Source organism: Ochotona curzoniae, unplaced genomic scaffold, assembly GCF_017591425.1.
Source record: "Ochotona curzoniae isolate NIBS_2020 unplaced genomic scaffold, NIBS_Ocur_1.0 contig_2754, whole genome shotgun sequence".
Taxonomy (NCBI): Eukaryota; Metazoa; Chordata; class Mammalia; order Lagomorpha; family Ochotonidae; genus Ochotona; species Ochotona curzoniae.
This window is the reverse complement of record NW_024465582.1, coordinates 23,607,720-23,632,642: the sequence shown is the minus strand read 5'-3', so window position 1 is coordinate 23,632,642 and position 24,923 is coordinate 23,607,720. Positions and strand designations below refer to the sequence as shown.

The 24,923-nt window shown below is 39.9% G+C and overlaps 1 protein-coding gene across 1 annotated transcript in view; it reads right to left on the bottom strand.

The window, feature by feature from the left end:
- ITGA1 (integrin subunit alpha 1) overlaps positions 1 to 24,923 on the bottom strand; it is a 137,017-nt gene that overhangs the window by 57,894 nt on the left and 54,200 nt on the right. Inside the window, exons 3-6 of the mRNA XM_040977525.1 lie at positions 14,815 to 14,927; positions 9,953 to 10,041; positions 9,740 to 9,851; positions 9,039 to 9,166 (exon numbers count right to left, since the gene is read on the bottom strand). Of these exons, the coding sequence (XP_040833459.1) occupies positions 9,039 to 9,166; positions 9,740 to 9,851; positions 9,953 to 10,041; positions 14,815 to 14,927 (442 nt within the window). The remainder of the gene's footprint in view (positions 1 to 9,038; positions 9,167 to 9,739; positions 9,852 to 9,952; positions 10,042 to 14,814; positions 14,928 to 24,923) is intronic.

Sequence of the window (24,923 nt, the reverse complement as noted above, 5' to 3'; positions counted from 1 at the left end):
AGGCTGTAACAATGGATTGTCTCCACACTGCTGATCTCCCTCTATAGGATTCCACTGTGCTCAAATCTTTCTACATTTTATCATCACATTAACAAGTATTTTGATTTCATCACATCTTCCCTGTGCAAAAAGTCTCCTGGTCCTCTCCATTGCCTGTATCAATGACTTTCAAATATACTTTAAAATAACCTTTATTCCAATTTAAAAAAAAATGGAACTTCAGACTGTCAGTTAAAATCTGTTCGTTAAAATCCATTTTTTTCTCTCCCTGACTTTCAGTAGCGTTTTATTTCTCTATTCATTCTCATCTTTAGGACTTCCTAGTATGAACTTTAGCCCTACTGAATTCTCTGCCTTGTTCCTCCAAATAAGCAAAGTCCTGCCCATTCTTCATGATGCAAGTTACACTTTATGAACCTTTCCCCACCTATTTGCCAGCATCCCATCATCATCTTCTTCTGGGAACTCTGAAGCAAACATGCCCATGAGTACCCACATTCTTCTCAACTGTTTTGGACAATTTATCTCCCCAGCAACGCTGTACATGGGAAAGAAGGGTGCAGGGTAAAGGGCATGGGCTATGTCGTGGCTAAGTATTCTCTTATCCCTCACTACTGTTTGGCTTTGCACACCACTGACTCTCGTACATTCTTACTGGATGACAACACCATTTCACATGAGCAAGTGGAAAGCTTAGATAGCAGCGAGAGAACGATAAGCAGAAAAAGAGATACAAAGGAGTGTGGGAAACGAGATGAGGGGGCAATGGAAATTCAAATCTCAGGGAAATGATGTTTAGTGCAGGTCCCAGGCTAATGTTGGGTGAGAACCTGACAGAGACTTTCACAGAAGCTGGGACCATTGGCTTCCTTTCATTATAGCAAAAGTGTCAGCGCACAAAATAAATACTTATACTGCTATTCTGACAATTGGTGAGATGAAGTTTCACTGAAGTTGCAATCCAGCTGAGATTATAATTCAAGGCAGATGACACAGACTCATGTAAACATAACATGTATTGGGAGCAGGAGGGGACTTCAAAAAGTTCACAAAAGATGAATTTCAATTTTGTTTTCAACAAATTCATGCAAAAGTTTTCCATAATATGCATCTTCCTTGAATTCAAGCCAGATCTCCCACACCAGCACCAGGGACACTGCTGCTGGAGCCATCACTGGTGTTTCCCATGGTGTATGCTAGCAAGAGTTGGAAGCAAGGATGGAATGTAGGAGTTCTAATAATGAGCCACTAGCACCTTAAACCGCAGACCAAATGCCCACCCCTGTGTCATGTCTAAGTTCTAAGATTTTGGGGACCTAGAGTAAAATTTTCCTACCTTTTTTGTTTTGTCCTTGACCCCTTGACAGCACTTTATTAACCAAATGCCTCAGAAATATCTGTTGGTTTAAATTGATTATCAAGTGATACAAGTCCTTTTTGGAGCAGAAAATATAGAGGAAGAAAAGTAAAGGAGATAATATACAGCGGTGTCAGAAATCATAGAGAGAAAAGTTTTTCTGCTTATTCTTTCATAAAACTGAAAATCACATTAATGAATGTCTTAAATGTCAAGAGTTTAAGAACAGATGTGTTTAAAACAGTTATTATGTACAGTGAGTCAAAAAGTTAGGAATGAATGTAATTATTTATTCATTTAGAATTACACTATGAACTTCCATTGTTATTTCAGATATAGAATAACAACACCTAAATTGTAATCCCTTCTATTCACTGAGCTTCTGATCTTTCATTCAATGCATAACAGGGTCAAATCAAGAACCTATTTAAGGAATAATGATAACATAAAACAATGATATTTTTCCATGTTGCACAACTGCTTGCAATGAAAAGAGCTCAGACGTTTGTCTGGCCAGTACATAGTTCCTTTCACTAAACTATGATACAAAAGTCATGCTCTACAATGCACTTCTGACATGATTAAGTGGGGGACATGAATAGGATGATAACACAGGTTGCAAACTGACCTACTTAACACAAACCATCTGAAGCTGGGTGAGCTGAGTCTGGGCTTAACCTTTTAGCCTAAGAAGAGGGACATAAATGGGAATGATTCATTCAGGGGCATGATTGTTTCCTAAGGAAATGAGACCTCAAAAATATAAATAAACCCAAACAGACACTAGATACAGATTCTCAAAATGTGTCATTAGTTGGCCTCTTGCTTGATGGAATATGAAAATGGCCTTGGCTCAAAAATGCAGCGACAGGAAAAGTTAATGGAAAGTTGACTCCCTGAATGTGGAGAGGGATGAATGGGGCTAGATGAGAACACACCTGCAAAGGCAGCCAGGAGCACAAGGCAAAGGGCAGGAGTCCAGGGAGTCTCCTCAAGCAAGTGTGTTCTACTTCAGTGGATCAATCGGACTTCAAGAAGCAGAGTGAGAGAAAGAAGTCAAGACAATCACAATTTTTTAATCCAGTAGAAACGAAAACTTCCAGGAAGTCCATTTTCCCCAACGTGAATAACTCTTTTATGTGTCTGACTATCCATACACTGTAGAATACATCTCATGAATACAAGAAGGAAAATCCAGTCCCGTCTGCATGGAATTCACAGTCTACCAGGAGAAACAATCTACAAAGCAGTCATTCTACTGAGGAATCAGAGCAACAAATGAGGGTGAGCAAATGTTAAGGGAAGCAGGAGAGGAAGGCCAAGGGTGTGCTGGACAACCATAGACAAGCAGAGAAAGTGATGCTGGAACTAAGCTAAGAAGTTCTCCTAGTAAGTAGGACCAGGAATACAGAAGGGCATACAAAGGCTGAGAGCACAACGTGAGCAGAGCACATTTTTGTGCGGGGCAGCCCAGGACAGGACAGGGCAGGGCTGAGGAGTGGCTGAAGGGCAAGAAGCTGGATGGGAAGGAGGTGTAGAAGGGGGTGCCAGGAACGATTGGGGTCAGGTACTCAAAGCCCTTTTGTTCCTTGGAGAACTTGGAATGTAGTTAACAGGCAGCTAGAGGAGATTTTTATCCAAGCAAAGGATCTCAACTTGACTCTGGAATGACTAGTCAGGTGTGTGATGGGTGGAGGTGCGGGAGAATGAAGGCCGGGAGACAGATGAGAAGATTCAGCACTTTCAGAAACTAGGGCCTGGCTGGTGACAAGGGCATGGCTGCCAGGCTAGGTCAGGCTTCTTTTCAGACCTAAAAACAAGGAACGAGGCCCCACATTTAAAACTCTCAGGGAAATGGCTGTAAAATGTGCAGTAAAAAGAAAGATAAATAATATTCCTAAAATTTAATTAATTCTCCTCTTTCATTTTTCTTGGTTTAATGCTACGCTACACTTTGGACATGAACAATCAAGACATTGTTCCATTAGTATATTTCACTTTTATATCAAGTCTCACAATTTGCTAGTTTTATTTAGGGTAATGCATTCATATTTGACATATTTATATCATTCTCATTTATTATTAAGAACGATGTTACGTTTAGGTATTGAGGATCAATAAGAGCTCCATCATGTTTATATCATAATATCTTTTATAGCAAGCTCAGAGTGGTTCAGGTTTGTTTTTATAGGTGTTTTTTTTTTTTAAAAAAAAGACAATTTTATGGCCTTACTCCATCTTGGGTTAAAATTAAAAAAAAAAAAAAAAGAAACGTTTGGCCAACATTTCTTGACTATGTTTGCAAAAGTCATAATATGGCCACACAGAAACGTGAGCAACAGCTTGGAGTGGCTGCTTTCATGCTCCGTGTTGGACTTCCCTAATGTACACTACCACAGAGACATTCACGGGCACCTCTGTGCTCCCGGCCTCCTCCCCTCCAGCCCTCCCTCCTCTTTCCCCTTCTTTGTCCCTCCTTTGCTCTTCTCCTCTCTATTTTCCTTCCTCGTTTTGCACCCCAACTTCTTTTGGAGATGAAAATTCCTTCAACAAAGGTTTCTATATTTTGTAGTTGCCTGTCATTGCTTGCAAACAAGTCTATGCAGAGTATAAGCATTAAGATCACTCTATTTTGCCAAGTGTCTAACTATAATCAATACAGCGAGTTTGATGTTTTCTCTTTGGATTTTATTTTAGACAGGACCACGTGGAATTATAATTTGATCTTTTCTCATCCTGCAAATACAGTTAATCTCATGTTCTTCATTTTAAATTAGAACACAGGACTTTTCTTTCAACTGGCATCTCAAAACTAAGAATCAGGGCCCAGCGCAATAGCCTAGCAGCCAACGCCCTCGTCTTGAAAGCACCTGGTGTATCAATTCTAATCTCAGTAGCCCTGCTTCCCATCCAGCTCCCTGCTTGTGGCCTGGGAGCGCAGCTGAGGATGGCCCAAAGCCTTGGGACCCTACAGCCACTTGGGAGACCTGGAAGAGGCTCCAGGCTCCCAGCTTCAGATTGGCTCAGCTCCAGACATTGTGGCTGTTTAGGGAGCGAATCCATGGACCGAAGATCTTCCTCTCTTTCTTTCAGCCTCTCTGTCTATATGCCTTTCCAATAAAACAAATGAAAAAAAAAAAAGCTTAAAGGAGGCAAGAAACTTGTGCTAAGAAAGGAACATGAGTAGTTTTCTCTTTGTTTACTTATTTCCCCTAAGACTGTTAACTCATTCATGACCTCTCCGGGGGGCAAGATAGAGCAAATAAATAAGGAGCATAAAAATTCTGACCGGCCTGGTACTATCCTAACATGAATAAGATCCTACCAGGCGCTTTCATCCTGTTTCCTGTGGGTTCTTTGGCGAACTCCCTTCGCTGAGCCCTTCACCTCCATCCTTGCCCAAGAGGGAATTCATTTCACTACCTCAGGTCCCAGGAACTACAGACAGGTTCTGCTTTTTTTCTGCAGAAGCATCCGCTCATTTCCAGGAGATGAGCGACATGACCTCATGTTGGCTGAGGGCTTTGAGTGACCTATGCTGGTCCGTGGGAAACACTCATTTTTCATTCTAACAAATTCTGGGAGTACAGGCGAATCCCAGTGCAGCTGCCCCTGTCCTGACTTGCCTGTCAGCAGCTAGACATTGCTATCAGACCCTTTACACAATTCAGGCAGCAGTCAGGCGCTGGGCAGCTCTGTACCCCAACTCCAGGCGACTTCTGCTCAGATCACTGCACGATCCCATTCTCAGAGAGATCGTTACAGGGGAAGAGCCTCGTGAGAACACTTGTCAACTTCATCCTTCACGCTTTCAGACCTTCGACATAGCTGACATGTCAAGGAGTTCTTCCCCACCTCTTAGCTTCCCATCTGGCAACTTCACCATAATCTCCCTTAAGGTGCATTTTTACATTTGCGCCTTTCAAAAATAGAAGTCAAGAGGATAGTAAGGAGAGGGAAAATTTTAAAAGCTAATTCATCCAATCTTAGGTCAAAAGTAAAGAAACACAAAAACCCAAACTTACTTAAATCATGTTAGCAACCAATCAGGAAAGAAAATGGTTGTCAAAACAAACAAGTTGTATGTTTTTGAAAAGAATTACTGTCTGACCACATGAAAGATAAGCATATTTTTCAGTACACATTACTTTCAAAAGGAAATGACTTTTCACATTTTCTATGAATGAGTTTCTTTTCTGAATTCTGTGAAAGAAGGTCAAACTTCAAACCGAGTTTAAATGTGTTAATTTAAAACTCCATAAATGGGGTCTGACTCAGTAGCCTAATGGCTAAATGCCTTGCCTAGCTCATGCAGGGATCCCATATGGGCGCCAGTTCTAATTCAGCTCCCTGCTTGTGGCCTGGGAAAGCAGTGGAGGATGGTCTAAAACCTTGGACCCTGCACCTGTGTGGGAGACCTGGAGGAGGTTCCTGGTTCCTGGCTTTGGATCGGCATAGCATGGGCCGTTGCGCTCACTTGGGGAGTGAATCGTCGGACAGAAGATCTTTCTCACTGTCTCTCCTCCTCTCTGTATATCTGCCTTTCCAATAAAAATAAATAAATCTTTTTTAAAAATGAGATGTTTACAGTTGTTTTAAGAGTGTTATTGGTTTTTGGAAAGAACAGATCAGATAAAAAGGTAAAATGAAATGAACAAAGCAGGTTGAAGAACGGAGAGCACAGCATGGGGAAGCAATGAGAGAGCACAGCAGTGAGCAAGCACTTTCATTCCAGTTGTGTGAAGGAAGACAGAGTGTAACACACAGAAGCCTGCCATGGTTTAGCCACCGGGCTTCCTGGAAAAACAATCAACATGATTGAAAAAAAGATAAAGACCTGCTCTTAGGACTGTTAGGGAATTGGCTCAGCTCTGAAACTTCCCCAGAAGCAGAGCCTTGGAACCGCAATGCAATTGGGGAGGTGCGTATTCTGATCTATCATCAACAAAGAAGGTAACCATCTCTGTTTCTAAACAAAAGATGGACTCCCAACAAAACTGTTGATTGTATCTTGACAATAGGATGCTGGACTCTCTGCCATTGTCCATACCTCCAAGGCTGGGATAGCAGAATGACGGACTTAGGACTATTAGTCCTTTGAGAAGGACTATACTGCTGTAATAATGTGGAGGAAATAAGTATTGGAGATGGGGTTTGGGGAGGAGGGCAAGAAAATCCCACAGACTATGGAACTACATCATAAAATAATAAAATTAAAACATTAAAAAAAAACAAATAATGTGACCTGCAACAAATCACATAGCCTGCTATAGCCCTTCCTCAGTTGAGTTTTGGGGCTCAATGATCTTTCAGATTCCTTGGGGGTTTAGCTTCATGATTCTATAAACGACAAAAAGAGTCCATGCAGAAGACGTGCCACAAGAAAGAATAAGTCGAGTTTCTGGGGTGTTCTTTGGGGATGCAGGCTGCTGCATACCTCCGGTGCGGCAGGGAAACAAAGACTATTTCCTCTCAACCTTCAGCGCACAGTTGAGAAGGTCAACTGCAGGTGAACAGTTGCATACAGGAGCAGTTACACTCTGCAATCTTTAACAGTCTATCTTAAAAAGTGACTTTATACTGATTTTGAGAAGTCCTCTATTATCCAGTAAAAATAACCTTAACCTTCAAACTGCTCTATGCAGAGACTCACTCAGTCTTAGATCATAAAATCATGATATTTGGGGCCCGGCGTGGTGGCGCAAGTGGTTAAAGGCCTTGCTGTGCACGCCCAGGATCCTATATGGGCGCCTGTTCTAATCCCGGCAGCCCTGCTTCCCTTCCAGCTCCCTGCCTGTGGCCCGGGAAAGCAGTCGAGGACGGCCCAAAGCTCTGGGACCCTGCACCCGCGTGGGAGACCCAGAGGAGGCTCCTGGCTCTGGATCGGCATAGCATCGGCCGTTGCGCTCACTTGGGGAGTGAATCATCGGACGGAAAACCTTCCTCTCTGTCTCTCCTCTCTGTATATCCGCCTTTCCAATAAAAAAATTATAATAAACATAAATCTTTAAAAAAAAAAAAAGCATGACATTTGAGGGCTAGTGCAGTGTCAGAGCCTGCTAATCCTCTGCCTATGGTGCCAGCATCCTATCTGAGTGCAGGTGTCCACCCTGGATGCTATAATTCTGATCCAGATCTCTGCTTAGGGCCTAAGAAAGCATCAGGGGATGGCACAAGTCCTTGGTCCCCTGCACCTAAGGAAGCGCCTGGCTCCTGATTGGTTCAGCACTGGTCTGGCTGTTGGCAGCCATTTGGGAGTGAATCAGCAGATAGATGAAAAATCTCTCTCTAAAATCAGCCTTTCAAATAAAAATAAATTTATCTTATGAAATAGGACATGTCGCTTTGATAAGAGGATTGAGTTCTAATTTGAAATCTTCAACTGCTTATCCTTTGGTGATAGCGGGCAGGGATGGGACAAAACCATGAATCATAGTACTTCAAAAACTTTGGAGCAGATGAAACTAAAACATAAATTTATTCAGGGGCAATACATTAAAAAAACATAAACTTTTAATAATTTTCCATCAACTTTTGAAGACCCCTCATATGCATGAATTTCGAACATTTTTACACCAAAACAAACTTACATTTTGTTTGCACTTTCCATGTGCTTTCCCTGTGTCTGTGCACTATGCATGTGAGTGATCTTTAAAACATTTATAGAGAGTGAGTAAATATGAAAAAAAACTGCATGGATTTACATTTTTACATCAAAATAAACATGCTTTGATTCCATGATCTATGGATGGTCTGAAGTACATATATATATATGTATATATGATGTGTGTAATATGTTTGGTATGATATAAACACTTATGAAGTGAGACAGCTTTTTCAACACCTCAAACATTTCTCTATGGCAGGGTTCTCAGGAGGAAAAGGGAAGAATACTGGATTGCCCCCACCATGTCCTGAAGCCCCCTACGCTCTCCTGCAGTTGTTGAAGCTTACAATAGCCTGTGAGTCTGATTATAATTTTAACACTTGCTTTCTGGCTACTGTTCACTTCAGTATCTTACTTGCCAATTACACATTATATCTGCTCAAGATTTTAAGCCATGTGACCATAAAAGTTGAATAAACATTGAAATAACTAAATGCAAATGAGTATCCAAAATGAGAGCGCTGTATGAGAAATGTCTTTTTATTATGTGGCGATAAGAAAACATATTTAGGAAAAGATACAAAGAAAAAAACACAACTCTTGGCTTCTTCTGCAACTGGAGCATGGAACATTTGTTTTTCATTAAGGAAGGAAATAATTTATCTGAAGAAAGCAGACTTTATGTATTACCTTGTGGTCAGTTATTTTTATATGAGAAAGTTAAAATGTGATGAGCTCCTTAGAATAGCAGGTGATCTCTACAGAGTTTGAAACCTTTCTCTCGACATTGTTGCACTTATTTTGAAATTAAAAATCAACTAAAGCATTAATTTAAAGGGATTGATAAGGGATATTTTCTCAGAGTGCTGAAAATGGCAGGTTTCATATTATTCTGTGTTTGGAAAAGTAACAATGCCCAAGTAATATCTACTTTTAACAGGCATAAAAATAGGGATATAGATTATAATACTTATCCTTTGTTTTCATGGTATTAATTTTAAGAAATTCTTGTTTTCTTAAACCTTGTGTTTTTGTATCATTGTAACAACAAAATGAAAACTCAGAGCCACGTACCTGTGTCTGTTTAGGACCAATATCCATCCTTTCAATCAGGTCATTTAAGAAATGCGTAACGCTTTCCCAGGGATAAATACTGTTGGAACCATCCAGTACTATGACTATGTCCAGCTGAGTGCCGCATTCTGCAATGAAAGGAGTCAATCGTGCAAAGTTGGAATCTACCTTTTAAAATACGTATGGAGTGTTTCATGCCTGAAAGAGGCTAATTTTTAAAACATCGCTGACATTTTACAAAGTAGATACATTCCTTTTATAATTTAAAAAAAAAGAGATTTAGAAAAGTAATGTGTTGGGATTTTTAGCAAATAAAGCCCATCTCTACTGATTTTACTTAATGATGTACGAGGCATATGTCTGGGTATTTTCTTCAAATGAATTTTATGTAACATTTCTCATTCTGCACATATCTGATTTGAAGTTTTCTCAAAGACACTCATGCTTCGAGTAACAGCAAGGCAGCAGTTTCAGCAGTGAAGTGTAAACACGACTCTGTAAAGGTTGTTCTAACTAATATCAATTCCAGACATAGCAGTGAGGCTTGGTTATATACTGGCAAAGCAAACAATTACCTAACTTGGTAATGCTGGAAGCCAAGAAAATACCTCAAGCTTTTTGGTATGCTCCTGTGTATACACAGGTCTCATTCACTGTTTATGCTTTTCCAAACATGCAAGAACATTGCATAAAATCTGTACCTTGAACAGGGGCGAAAGAGTTGATGACTTGAAACGTGGGGCTGACGTCGGAGCAGATTCCTGTTGTGTAATGCACATGTCCACATCTATAGGCATATAAAGGCCCACACGCCTTAAAAAAAGGATGTACAATTACATAGAATATATTGTAAGATCTTAAAATGATACCGTTTGTGTAGTCATTCAACATCATTCTTTCCTTTTCTTCCTTACCAGAAACCCTCCGTTTGGGTTGGTGACTAAAGTTGATCCAAATGTCATGTTCTCCTTGACTTCTGTGACATTGGCAATTGACGTATTAACTACAAAACAGAACAATATTTCATGAGCCTGAAGAGTTTCACAAGCAGAAATTAAGCGTCTTCTCATTAAAACATTCTATTTGCTCTGCTCATAGCATAGCACATTCTTCTTTGAGTTGAACTAAACAAGCTCCCAAGTATGATGAAGGAATATAATGAACACACAAAGCCGAGGGAGCTGGCTGCTGTCCCAGAATCTCTGTCTGTGTCACTGTTTCAAATAGTTTTGCTGAACTGTGAAAGAATGCAGATCAAGCAGGGTGATGAGAATGCGAGATCGCTTTTTACACGTTTGCTCATGAAAACAAATAAAATGTTTGGTCTCATCATGCTGAAGGTGTAATAGATTCTTAAATATGTTGTTTTAAATGACCAAAAGGAAGCATGTTTTTTGACAAGGATGAGAAAAATTAGTAAAGATAAAAAAAATGATTTTTTTTACCATGTCTCTAAAATCATAGACACATCATGAACATGACAAAGAAAATTGGAGAAGGAGGGCCCGGCTCCGTGGCTTAGCAGCTAAAGTCCTCGCCTTGAACGCACCAGGATCCCACTTGGGCACCGGTTCCAGTCCCAGCAGCCCCACTTCCCATCCAACTTCCTGCTTGTGACCTAGGAAAGCAGTTGGGGGCGGCTCAGAGCCTTGGGACCCTGCACCTGTGTGGGAGACCCGGAAGCACTCCTGGATTCGGATCGGCAGCAAAAGCCGTTGTGGTCACTTGGGGAGTGAATCATTGCACAGAAGATATTTCTCTCTGTCTCTCCTCCTCTCTCTCTATATATCGATCTGACTTTGCAATTAAAAAAGGGGAAAAAAAGAAAGAAAATTGGAGAAGGATTAGAGCAGTAGCCAGAAACTTTGGATGAAAGACACATAGGGAAGGGTCTACATTTTCTATTCCAAATATAAATGTTAAGATCTGAGCCTTACCAATCTGACAAAATTGGCAAGAAATTCCACTAACTCATGTTAAAAAAAAAAGATTATTCAGGAAAAGCAAAAGCTGCTGAGCGTTGTTTCACAGGGTACTGAGAGATCTGAGAGAGGCAGTATTCAAGTTAAAGAATGACTCTGCCCTCATGGTTCATGCCTCCAGTGTTGTTACACTTCAATTCTACGTGGTTGAGATTTAGTGTTCAGCTTGGCCTCCTCATTGGCCATGGGTGTTTGTCCAAGATTTTCAGTGGACTGACTTTAGAACACCTGTTATAGGTGCTTTATACATACTGGTCTTGAATAACTCGTCTTAGAACTTTTATGCAAAAGGTAACCAGGGATCAACATCGCTCGGGGATGAGGGTACATAGCAGGGGTAGCCTTACTATTTGTGAGGTAGCTAAAATACACAGGCTTAGGAACTCTGTTCTACTTTCTTGTAGGATAAATGGGTCATTTAGGTAGTATATTTTAATCATATTAATTCTTCTGATTCATTTTACTGATGATTTCTTGCTTTATAATTTTCATTGTATATACAGATTTCATATCATTGGTTAGATTTATTTCTATATATTTTGGTCTTGTGGCATTGGAAATGAGATTTCTTTGTTGGTGAATTCATCATAATCATATAAACCATCGACTGCCTTGAATGTGTTGATCTTGCAATCTCTTACTTTACTGAGTCAGTTCTCAGTTCCAACAACCAGCTTTGGTGGAATGTTCAGATTTTTCCATGTCCAACATCACATCATGCCATCAGCAAACAAGGGTATTTTGACTTCCTTCTTTCCTATTTTGATGGTTCCTTTCTTCTTTATCCACCCAAATTGCTCTTGCTAATGCACCAATCAATGGAACAGATAGAGAGCCCATGAATCAATCAATGTGCACATACCCAAGGGTTCTTGATAACAGTATCCAGACCACACACTGGAGAAATGCTGCTGTATGCACGAGGACACAGTCCATTCTCTACCTTTTACCATGTGCAAAAATCAACTAAACCTGATTTTTAAATTTTAAAATTGATATTATGAAAATTATGGAAGAAAATGTAGGGCAAATACTTAAAGTGATTGGTGTCAGTTCAGCAATGATAACTGGATAAGACCCAAACGCACAGAAAATAAATACAAAACTAGACAAATAGGATTATAACAAACTCAGAGTTTTGGAATAGCAAAAAAAGGAATAGCATGAAATGACACCTGACAAAATGGGAAAAAAAACATTTTTAAGTTACTTATTTGACAAAGAATTAATATCCAAAATATAATGAGATATTATTCAGCTACAAAAACAGAATGGAATTCCATCATTTGCATATCATCAAAGTGATTTCAATAGTAAAGCATGATGTTAAATGAAATAAGCTAGACATAGACAAAATTGCACGTTCATCCTTACGTAAGCAAATTGCAACTAAAGGAAATAATAAAGATGAGAAAAGGTAAGAAAAGCTTATATGTGTCAGTTTTCTGGCAACTACAATGTTTTGGTCAGATTGCATTTTAAATCTCTGTCAAACGGCTGACAATGTTATACCTACTATAACAAGTGAGAACTCGATGTCCAGGTTCGGACTCCCTGAAATGCATGATCGCCACTTTCTCTCAAGTTCATCAGTTAGTGCTTCTATCAACTCAAGGGGTGAAAACGGTGTATTATGGTTTCAATTTGCTTTCCACGACAGTTAAGGAGATAGAGGACTTCTCATGTCCCCTGGGGCTTTGAGGATGCCTTTCTTTGACATGATGTTAAATACCATTTGCCTCTCATTCATATTTGCTATATTTAGTTGATGATTTGTGGTGTTCTAATTTGCTGATTTGTAACATGTCTTATTTTCACTGAGGTTGAAATGACTGAATGCTAGTGTCTTGGAATTAAACACATAGTAACTAATTTAAACATCTCTTCTTGCCCCAAAATATTAATTGGCTTATGTAAATTCCATGGTTTCTCATTAACTTATTTGCCTGACCTGAAATAAATATTTGTATTGCTTGCTTATTTAAAAAGCTAAAGCCATTCAGAGGCAAATAAAAGAATGTACAATCTCCACATTTAAAATGATTGAAAGTTACAGCATATAAAGTGGAATAGGAAAATGTGTCCAAATCTAGGGAAAAAAATAATCAATGAAAAGTGATATTGCCATTTATACCAAATTGAAAGAAATAGTTCCTATTTTACATTTTTTTTTGCATATGATAACTATAAACTTTTAGAAACAGAGGGAAAAACAAGTATGAAGCAACTACCTGAAGGCATTGGAAAGCAACTGAGACCAGGATGAGGCTGTAGGAGAGTAGGGACCTAAGGGAACTGACGGGCATTGGGTGAATTTCCTGGTTTTGTGCTTCGTTTGTTTCACTTTCCCCCTGTAGCTAAGGTCTCCTGCAGTGGCTAACACTCAAAACAGAAGCCCCAGGCTTACCGTCTGAAGGGACAGAGAACAGACACAAATGGGTGCACAATGGCAGCATATGCAAACTGAGCAAGGGTGTTTTGAGGAAAAGAGTTACATAAGGACAGTTCTAATATATGTACGCACATTCTGAACAAATGGCTGAAAAAAACCAGTGGTGACTGTGCAGAGTAGATTTTAAATATCTCAGCTGAAATAGCAAGAAGTAAATAGAGATTTTTATCTGCTTCTCATTGCAAAAAAAAAAGTCAGAATCCGGAAATTGAGTTCAGCCAAGTAAATTGCTTGCTAATTTAAAAAGCTAAGATTATTCAAAGGCACATGACAGAATGTAAAATCTCTATTAGAACGATCCGAAATTACAACATATAAAGTGAAAACTGTGACCAAACCTCAATGAAAAATCAATGGAAAATGATGATGTTTCCATATTCCAGATGAATTATCAAGCAAGAGTTCCTAAAGCAGCTATCATAAATATGTAAATGCTCATAATGAAAAATTAAGAAATTATAAAAAAAAAGTGCAACTTGAAAACACAATAGACTAGTGGGCTGTAAACCATTTTCATAACATTTGATATGACATGTTTTCTTATTATTTTGCTTTTAAGACATTATGCATTAGGGGCCAATATCAGGTTAAACTGCTACTTGAAATACCAGCATTCCATTTAAGCACTGGTTCGAGTTTCGGCAGCTCTACTTCTGATCCAATTCTAATAATACAGATGGGAAAGCATCAGAAGATGAGCCCCTGCCAGCCACGTGGGAGACCCAGGTTGAGACTCTGGCTCCTGGCTTAGGCCTGGCCCAGCTGCAGCCATTATGGCTACTGGGGGAGTGCACCAGTGGATGCAAGATCTTTCCCTTTCTTCTCTCTCTCTCTCTCTCTCTCTCTCTCTCTCTCTCTCTCACCCCGCTCCTCTCTGCATGTGTGTGTATATGTCTCTTTTCTCTCTCTAACTCCATCGTTCAAATAAAGAAATCTTTTAGAAAATCCAATGGTTAACACTAACTTAAACTTAGTGGAGGACATTTGATAGACAGGCTTATTTGGAAAATGTTTTCCATGGTATCCCTACAAAGTATCCTAACTGGAGAGTGAGATGTGCTGACTCTTGATCCAGGGGTGATCCATGATGACTTTATAAATCAAATCAGATGTACAGATCATTAAACTGCCATTTTATGTGAATTTGTATAAGTGAAGGATAATTATTATTTCTTCTCTCTTTTTATATAAGCCAAAAAGCTTTTTATTCAATCTGAATTATTCAGTGTCTCGTATTCTATTATAGCAACATGAAACAGACTCAGCAGTTACCTGAAATTCTCTGGCAGTAAGAACACCAAGCAAGTTAAGGATCAGACTTCATCTTTTTGATCTTACATACCTGGCAGATCCAATTTAATGCAAGGTAGTGATTCCCCTCTGCCAACTGGACACTTGTAGACATCTCCTGTCCTGTTTTGGGGTTGTCCAACTAAAGGAGAACCAATAAGCACCCTGTAATTTAAAAAAACAACTAAACTTTGGGGCAAGGAAAAATGTTAATCTTAGTTATTTTATTGTTAATTTTAATACACTAGATAGTAGTTTCCAAAGATGCAATCAGAAAAGCATATTCTCCTAGCAACGAATCAATAGGCTGTTTTCTCTAAATTCCAAATCGTCTCTTCAAGCAAACTAAGGAGAATTACACCAAAAAATTCAATGCATCCAGACTTCAAAAATTCACAGAAAATTTGCATTATCTTTGCAAAATCAGCCCCCCCACGCAGATACACAGTCAGCCACACACTTACCCATACACATGTTAATTCAAAAAGTTCATGGAAAGATTGTATTGATTTAGTTTCTACAGCAGAATAAACTTATAGTTTAGTTTTCTAAAATATTTATGAAGTCCCTCATATCTGAGGATAAGCATATATCTCAGAAATTTTGCTATATTTTTTAGTCTTTTTTATCATATTTTATCTACTTGTTGAAATAATAAATAAATGGTGCACAGATGTGTTACTGCGTTAGTGTACAAACATGGAGTAGAAATGACTTTTTCCCAGGAGAAACGAATAATTTCACACATGTCATCAAGTACAGATATTAGATCATTTAATATTTAATACTGGTATGGAAGAGTTTATAAATACATAGAAATAAACTAGATGCTACACATTAATTAAATGCTACACATATTAGCGAACATAGATGTATCGTAGTATCCTACAATAATAAACATTAACGTCTCATGAGAACTGATGTAAATTATTTCCCCGCATAATCAGTACAGAACATGGGAAACCTCACTTAATGGGAGTTCATGTGAAAGAACCACGCAGGATTTAGTTGACAGAATATAATCATGAGACAGTCGTGTATTTTTCTGCCAGAAATGCTAATGTGACCTTAGCTTGCATTGCTGAAAATAGATGCCCTGGTCAAGGCAAGTGATAGCCTCTCTGTGATCTGCACTGGTCAGGCCATGTCTGGAATCTCCAAATTAAGAGGGACATAGGCACAAAGGAATGTATTTAGGAGACTCTGACTCCAACGATGAAGAGTCTGGCCATGTTGTCAGACAAGAAATGCTTCAAGGCTTGTTTAGCACGGAGAAAGAATGCCTAAAACACAGCTGAAAAGTTGTACAGAGGTGCAAGGGGGGGGGTAGTTAGTTTTGCTGTTGTTGTTGTTTATAAAAATTTAAGTAGTTGAAAATCTGTCATATGAAAGAGCATGAGACTCCTTTTGTGAAGCCTTTTAGGCAAACTAGTTCTAATGGAAATCAACTTCATAACAATGGTAGATACTGAATTATTGGACAAACTCCCTAAAATATAGCTTCAGTAAAATGCCTCTGCAAAGCAATTTCTGGTATGCATTAAGAACTATAAAGATGTTCAAATCTCTTAATGCGTAATTCTTACTTCTGGGAATCTATTCTAAACTGTGCCCTAAAGTAAGGGGAAAAAAGTTTAACGTACAAAGATACTGCTTATGATATTACATACAATAAAATATTTTTAAATGCAAGAACAAATTAATTATTATAGGATTATTCTCGTATTGCTTATGAGCATATTATATTCTATAAAATATTTTATTGCTATATTGCATTCTATAAAATATTAATAAGATTGTGTGATAGGATGAAAAATTAGTGGAAATCTAACTCAATGGAAACCTGTGGGTCCAGCATTAATTAGCACTTGTGACACTAGCATCCAACATGAGTGCCTGTTTGAGTTCCAGCAGTTCCACTTCTGATCCAGCTGCTTGCCCACATGCCTGTGAAAGCTGCAGAAGGTGAGCCAAGCACTTTGGCCTTGCCACCTATGTGGGAGTCCCAGCTGGATTTCCATCACCTTGGCTTTAGTCTGACCTATCTCCAACCCTTGTGGACATCTGTGGAATGAACCAGTGGATGCAAGATGTCCCTTCCTCCCTCCCTTTCTTTCTCTCTCTCTCTCTGTCTTCCTTTTTTCCTCTTTCTCTGGGTAACTCTGGCTTTAAATTAAATAAATAAACTTTTGAAATAATTTTAACAATAAAAGTTTGTGACCTAATTTAAAGTGAATGATACAAAATAATTGCGGATGCCATATCTCAGACCACTCTGGACTACAGGCTCGGGGTTTTAGCTCTGGCAACCTAGTGGTTGCAGTTGGCAGAACCTGGGCAGCACACTCTGGGGACTCAGGGGTATGGACTGACATTTCGTCTGGAGGATGGCACAGATGGGGACAAGCAGGGACCTGAGGGTTTATGTCCAGGTGGGGAATGACTCCTGGGGGACTTCGTGGACAAGGCCACTGTACTTGTAGGGCTAGATCATGGAAACCACCAATGAGAATCGAAAGGACCAAGTAATGTGAGGCTGGGCCATAACACTAACCAGCGTATGATTCGGGTCTGAGTGTAGACTCTATGGGCAAGTATGTGGGCTCACCCATGAGGAACAGCAATCTCCCTTGGCACATGCAAAACATTCAGTATATAAGTAATCTTAGCTTGAGTTCTCCCAAAGACAGACCCAAGACAAAGATGGTGATGCGGAGGCTGGGGGGTGTTTCTGGAGGCAGTTCCAAGAATCCCCAAATGTGGAGATGGAAGAAATGACAGAGAAAAGCCCAGGAAAGATATTGGCCAGAAATGACAGAAGAAAAGCTGACAATGACTTACTTCTGCAGGTAAATGGACTCAGTCTTATTGTAGGGAAACATCTCAGAAATCATGTGGAATGTGAGCATGTGATGAGCACAGTTGAGGCCTCAAAGGCAAAAATTATTACCATGAGAGAGCATGGAGTATGAGGAGAGCCGAAGGCTGATGGATGGCAGTAATGAACATTTAGGAGTACATTTAATAAAGGAAAAAGCCAGGTAAATGTGATCAGAGGCAGGGGAGAAACAAGAAACAGTGATGTCCCTACATGCAAAGTAGAAATGAGCATCAACAATGGGAGGCCATGGCAGGCTCTTTGGCATGGGGCCTGGGACACAGGCATGCTGTATCTCTGCTCTGGTTTGAGCCCCGACTCTGACCCTGACTCTAGCTTCCATAACATGCGTCCTGACAGGCAGCAGGAGACAATTCAAGTAACAGGGCACCTGCAACCTACACGGGAGACCCAGCAGACTTTCTAGTTCCTGGCTTCAGCCTGAGGCGGTCCTGGCTGTTGCAGCTATTGGGAGGAATGAATCAATTGTCTGTCTGTCTCTCTCTCCCGTTAATATGAGGCAAGAATGTAAATCATGAGTGTATAGCAGATTCCATCTCAAGTAACTCAGCCAAGAAGGAGGGGAGGGGAAGCCATGCTACTAAATGACATAAACTTCTTTTTGTTCAGGGAAATGATAAACAGTTTAGGGCTTGAAGTAAGCTTAAGTTTGCAATAGAGTCAATCTGCTTATAATTAAATGGTGAGAAAGAATCAATAACATGAAGGTAGATGCCACAAATGAAGTCAGTTGGGTGGATATAGATGGATAGATCTAAAAATAAGAAAGGGACATCATTTTGTGATCAGAACTCTTAAGGCCTAGTATCAAGAGCTTGCCATTGTATCAGATACCATTCCATTAGGTTTGTCAACTGCAAATCTTTATAACATAATGTTGATTTAGCAGACATGCTCTTATTTTTTCTTCTCCTTCAATCTGGAATTCTTTGATAAATATAATGCCTCAGCTATAACACTATGACATCTGAAGCTAGATCTTACATATTCCATTTTATCTTTTGTTTTTGGGAATCTCAGACCATCATGCTATGAAGAAACAAACTGGCTTAAGAAAGATGAGAGATCCCATGAGGAAGTGATGCTTTAACAGCCTGTGAGCATGGTCTTCCAGTCATGTAGGACTTTCCAGTCCCATGAGAGGTACTGGGTGACTGCAATGATATGAATGAGTCAAAATAATGGAAAAACCACTATATTTGCAAAATATTGAGAAATGGTCAGTCATTGTTAAGTTCAGCCACTAAATGTTGGGGTTAACTTGATGACTAAAGCAATGACAGTTAACTAAAACAGGAAGAGAACATAATTTTAGCTTTTCTCTCCCACCCTTCCCTGTTGTTTTAATGGAAAATTGTAGCTGTACTCATCTATTGAGATTCAGTGGAGTGTCCGTAGCATGGTGGGTTTGTAGAAAGCAATTTATACTGACAAGGCATATGCAGTTCAGCCAGGTAGCTGCTTTGGCTAAGATGAGGTAGGTTGAAGTTGTCAGGGATATTTTGGAAGGATTTTCTATAGTAGATGGGAGATAAGTATGCAAGGTCCTTCCCACTTTTAGAATTCCATTGTTTGAACAGGACAAAGACAGGCATTTCGGGGAGAACTGACTAGTTGGAAAGCACATGCTCTTAACAAGGAACATCCAGTGCAAGAAAGGAGGAGCAAGTCCTAGAAAGCATGCTAATTAATAGTGAATAGTAACTCAAAAGACAAGTCATTTTTGTAGCTATGCCAGGGAAAAGTATAGACAAGAGGATGAAGACTGAAGACAGAGGACAGTGAAGATGTATGGGTGAATGGAACACGGAGTGAAGCTTCTATATACACTGGAGCAGACAGTTTGAGATTGGCAGAGCTGACTTTGGAGTTTACAGTTGCTTTAGGAAAACAGAAATACCCTTTGAGTGTCGTGGTAATTGAGGACTAAACTGATACATCAACTTGAACCATGGTCTATTGAATATTCTAGGATAAGTACAGAAAGTAGTGTGTGTTGTAGCATCAGGTTGAGGCATGGAGTTTGAGAGCTGGGAATCCATGGCAGGCAACGGATTACTGGGGCATAGATCATAAGACAATCCTGTGTTTTCCAGGAGCTGTTTGCTCTAACAGCGAGCACACAGTTTTTGGAAGGATATATATCTTACCATTTTAATCCTAAATAATCCTCACTTCTCCCAAGCTTCGTAAAAATGACAAGATCCAAGAAAAGTATCAGCATAGGGTTTATGGAATTTCAGGAATCTCCAGCATTCCTGATTCTATTATCTTGCTCTATTTTTTTTTCTCACAGCATCACCATTTGACATACATGATAACCTACTTGTCTTTAAAGTTCATTATTTATTTATTTTTTGCTCCCTCCCATACAAATCAAGCACACGCTTCATAATGGGAGGGATGTCTATTTTGTTCACTTACATCTTTACTATATATAACAGCAAGTTCAAAATAGACATCTAATAAATGTTAAGTGAGTTTGTGAATGAATGTGTTAATATGTCAAGAACTTGAATAAAGCATATCTTGTGCCTAGCCAGGGGTTTTAGATTATGAAATCTGTTTTTTCCGTTTTAGAGGCTGGATATTTCACTCCAGTAGAATGACCAACACTCCCCACAGGCACTTCTCCACATCAAAGCCCTACAGAATTCTGTTGTTAGAGTCACGGACCCAAGGAAATTCAAAGGCTGGTATTCAACATTCTGGCCCTGTCACAAACTTGTTCTATTAAGCCTCTGAAAGATCCTTTCCGGAGTACCCATTTCTTGACTAGAACAATGATGATGAAAGTAATGGCATGTGCCAGAGCTCACAGGGTCAGTGTGAAGACTTGAGACACTTGGTTTCATGGACTATGAGCATTACCGTTGCTTTAAAATTTAATTTGTAAGATGGTTTTGACTTCTATTTTATTTTCATCAGGTGTTCATACTCTGTGATGACTGTATGCAGATTAATAGGATTACAGAATGTTCTAGCTATTATTACTGACCTCTATAAAAACACCTGTGAAACTTGAAGATGATTAAAATGATACTTTTGTCTATATCAAAAAGTCATAATTAATATTTAGCGAATGGAGATATTTGTGCAATTCATATGGATTTGCTATTCTAATCATTATTATATTTATCTGAAGAGTATCTGATCTCTTGTATGGTTTTCCCCATTAGATTTGTTTCCTGAAGAGAGTTGCTTCAAACTTAAATGATTTCATTAGCAATCTTTCAGTTTCACTGTTTCCTGATGTCTAATATATAGATCAACTTAAGATCAATTTCAGAGCACCAAGCTTTTCTGTCTAGGCACTTTAAAAAAAGTATCTGAGGGTTTGATCATCTCAAAGAATAAAACTTGGAGCCATAGCAGTAGCCCAGTGGTTAAATCCCCACCTTGCATCCACAGGAATCCCATATGAGAGCCAGTTTGTGTTCCCAATGCTCTACTTCCCTTCCAGCTTCCTGCTTGTTCTGGGAAAGCAGTAGAGGATGACCCAAAGCCTTGAGACCCTGCATCTGCATGAAAGACCCAGAGGAGGCTCCTGGCTCCTGGCATTAGATCAGCTCAACTCAGGTCATGGTGGACACTTGGGGAATAAACCAGCAGACAGAAGATCTTTCTCTATCTCCTTCTCCTTTACAAATGTGCCTTTCCAATAAAAGTAAATAAATCTAAAAAAAAAATCAAAGAACAAAACTTAAACAGCAACAGCATTAGCTGTATAAGTTCGCTGAAGTAAGCCAAAGAAACGTCAAGTTTAATAGCTGGGTGTGATGGCTCAAATGGCTAATCGTCTCTCTACAAGTCCTGGCATCCCATATGGACATCAGTTCATGTCCCAGCTGTTGCACTTCCCATCCAGATCCCTACTTGTGACCTGGGAAAGCAACACAGAATGACCCAATGCCTTGCGCCCATGTACCCAAGTGGAAGACCCAGAAGAGTTTCCTGGCTTTGGATTGGCTTAGCTCTGGCTGTTGCAGTCATTTGGGGAGTGAACCAGTGGCTGGGAGATCTTTCTCTCAGTCTCTCCTCCTCGCTGTAAATCTGCCTTCCCAATAAAAAGAAATCTTAGGGGGAAAAAAAAGAAATGCATTATAACTTGTGTGCAATAAACTTATACCAATCTGTGTCAAGAAAATTTTATAGAACCTTGAAAAAATCAAATTTCCCCTGAAATTCCAATGCATTATATTTAGAATTAGAGCATCAATCACAGGAGACCACTACTATACCTCCCTGGCATCAAATGGATCTCCTGGGAATGAAGCAGGATTCCAGTGTGTTTTGATTACACATGGGACTAAGTCTGGGTAGGGATGACCCTATCATCCTGAAAAATCTATATGGCTTTAGGAAGAAAGGCCCACCACATCACTGGTACCCCTGCGAGAAAGCTTGCATGAACAGCAGCTGTAGTGACAGGCACAAAGAATAAGTGTAGAACCAATGGAGAGTGACAAGCCCCAAAGCCAGAGTTTCACATTTTCTCATTTGGAAGTCTTGCCATGCTTTTGGTTACTAATAAAATGTGGGGGAACTGGAAGGTTGCGCAGTGCTTGTTTACGTTTCTTCAAAGCAAAACAGCCAATTATTCTTCGTCTGAATTCTTCTGAACCACATTGCAATGAAATAGATGCTTCAGTTCATGCTAACAATAGAATGGCTAATCTTAGTCAGATGTATAATATATTTTACTACTAAGAAACCATAGAATTTCTGAGCTGAAGTTAGAAAGTAAATTATACTTCACAGTAAACATATGGGAGATTAAATGGACGTGAGGCTGCCTTTCCTGTTAACTTCTAATCTTCCAAAACAATGAAAGCAATGAGTTTCAAATATACAACCTGCACTTGAAACAGGTCAGTAATAAGTGCCTCTCTATCAGACATACTATAGACATGGCAAGAGAGGCATCAGGATGAATTTACAAGATATTAGGAGTAGATATGACTTACAAAGGTGTTCATCCCTACAGAAAACCAAATAATGTTCCTCCAATCATGTCCATTGTTCCACAATCCACTGCTCAATGTTTGCATTCTTCATTCATAAACATTTACAGGATATCCACACATGTTTCTGTAATTTGTTTTTGTCTTACCAGTGTCTGGGTCTCTTTAGAATAATTTGTTGCTACCATGCCATTCATAAAAGTTTGGAATTTTAAGAGCTGTTTCCAGGCCAGGCCACCACACCCACTGGCACGAGTAAAAGCCAGGCTATAAGTGTTGACTGCCTGGGCTTTGCCACAGCATCTGCTGGCAAGTGCCAGGACAGAGTGTAAGTTGTGTCAGCCTGATCACACAACCCCCCAGAAAGTGCAAGATCTGAGACTGGGAATGAGTCTTGGCACTCATCTGCTGGAATGGCAGCTCCTGCTGGAGGGCAAGGTAGCCATGGTTGGGGGAAGACTAAGCTGGACAAGGCAGTAGCATCTGTCGGTATATGTGTAGATGGGGTTGTGGGGTAGGGTGGGCTGAGCTAAGCTGCAACACACATAGGTGTATACAGGAGCCCAACTGGGATGCAGCATGGATTGGACTAATCCGCTGTACATACCTGTATGCATAGGAACTAAAGCTGTGGATGGGCTGGTGGGGGTTACTGGGGCTTGCCCCAACTAGACTGCAGTTCCCACTGATGTGCATAGGGGACAAGTCTGTGACAGGCTGGGTTGTACTGGGCCATAGAACCTGTCAGTTTGCATAGTATATGGGACTGGAGAAAAAACTGAACATATGTCTACAATCACCAATGTTTGCATAGGCTAATGCATATGACAGACTGAACGGGACCACTGGACTCAAAACTCCGGTCACAGGGAAGATCTTGGACCACATACATGTGTAGGGACTGGGGCTCCTCGACTGTTGATGCCTGTGCAGTGGATGGCATGTCCATGTGCATGTGGAGGACAAGATGGCCAGCTCATTTAGGCCTTCAGAGGACGTTGAGCACCATGTCAGAAGATAGAGAACAGACCAGGTTGTTCAACTCTCCTGACTGAGCTTTGGCAATAAGTGTCTGGGCGAATGGATGCACTGGGGTGGACACTGTCAGCCAACCGACCTTGAAAGGAACTTCTCAAAAGTTGCAGCAATGAAACCAATAGTGTCTCAGAATCATCAAAATCACTCAAGCAATACCCTCAGGACATCCTTCTCCACATTGAGATTTCTAAGCTGATATCAAGCAGACATCCTCATCCCTAGGTTCTGACGTGGATTGGCCGCCGAGAGTGGCCCCCTCCCCTGCCTCCCTTGTTCCCCACCCCTTCCATACTGGAGAAAGGAGAAGAAAAGGAAAATTAGGAGCATTTATCCCACACACATTCCCCTATGCTCCATCCCTCCCCACCCTAATCAGTGGTCCTCGTGGGTGTGCATCCTTGTTAACTATGTAAACAACATCAAAAATGAAATTATTTTTAAAAATAAATGTAATTGGGTACATCTTTTTATTGCTTTGATTTTTCACAACTTTCCCATACAATTGTTGTAAATATGGATTATCCAAATGAAACTAAGGTATCTGACATCCATACACATTCAAATGTTTACAAGCTCTCAAACACATTCCAATAAAAAGTTTGGCACTTACCAAGATAATAATACCTATGTACGTTAAAAAAACTTTTAAAAAATTGAGACAATTCACACACTGGTTCACTCTCCAAATTTCCTCCACCCTATTCCCTGCTCCCCTCAGGCTCTGCATTAGCAGGGAACTGGAATCAGGAACCAGAGCCAGGGATCAAACCCAGGGACTCTGATTCAGAAAGTGAGTTTCTTAACTGGGGGGTCATAGCCCACCCTTTTTAACTTGGGCAAAGGGAAGAAACAAAAGTTGCAGACTTGACACTAATTATTTTCCACAGAAGCCCTGAATAGTTACATTTTTACGAGAACAATCACTCTGAATTTTGGTGATGCAAAAAGAATATTTTTTAACTTCATTTTTCATTGATGGTAATGTGGTTTTGTTTGTTCAGGCTACAAATAGCAAGGGGTGCCTAGTATTTTGTGAGTTGGGGCTGTGGGTGGTATGCTGGATTGCCAGCAGTTACCAAAATAAGTCCTTCCTCGCTGGGCACTTCCCCTAGCATACTAGGTGCCTTCTCTTTCATATAATCCAATTTGAGGTTTCTAACTACCTAGTTGTCACCTTGATCTGAAGCTGTTTAAATGTAGATTTATTAACCACCGAATAAAATTGATTTTCTTTGCATGTGTACAGAGTTGTTTCCGTTA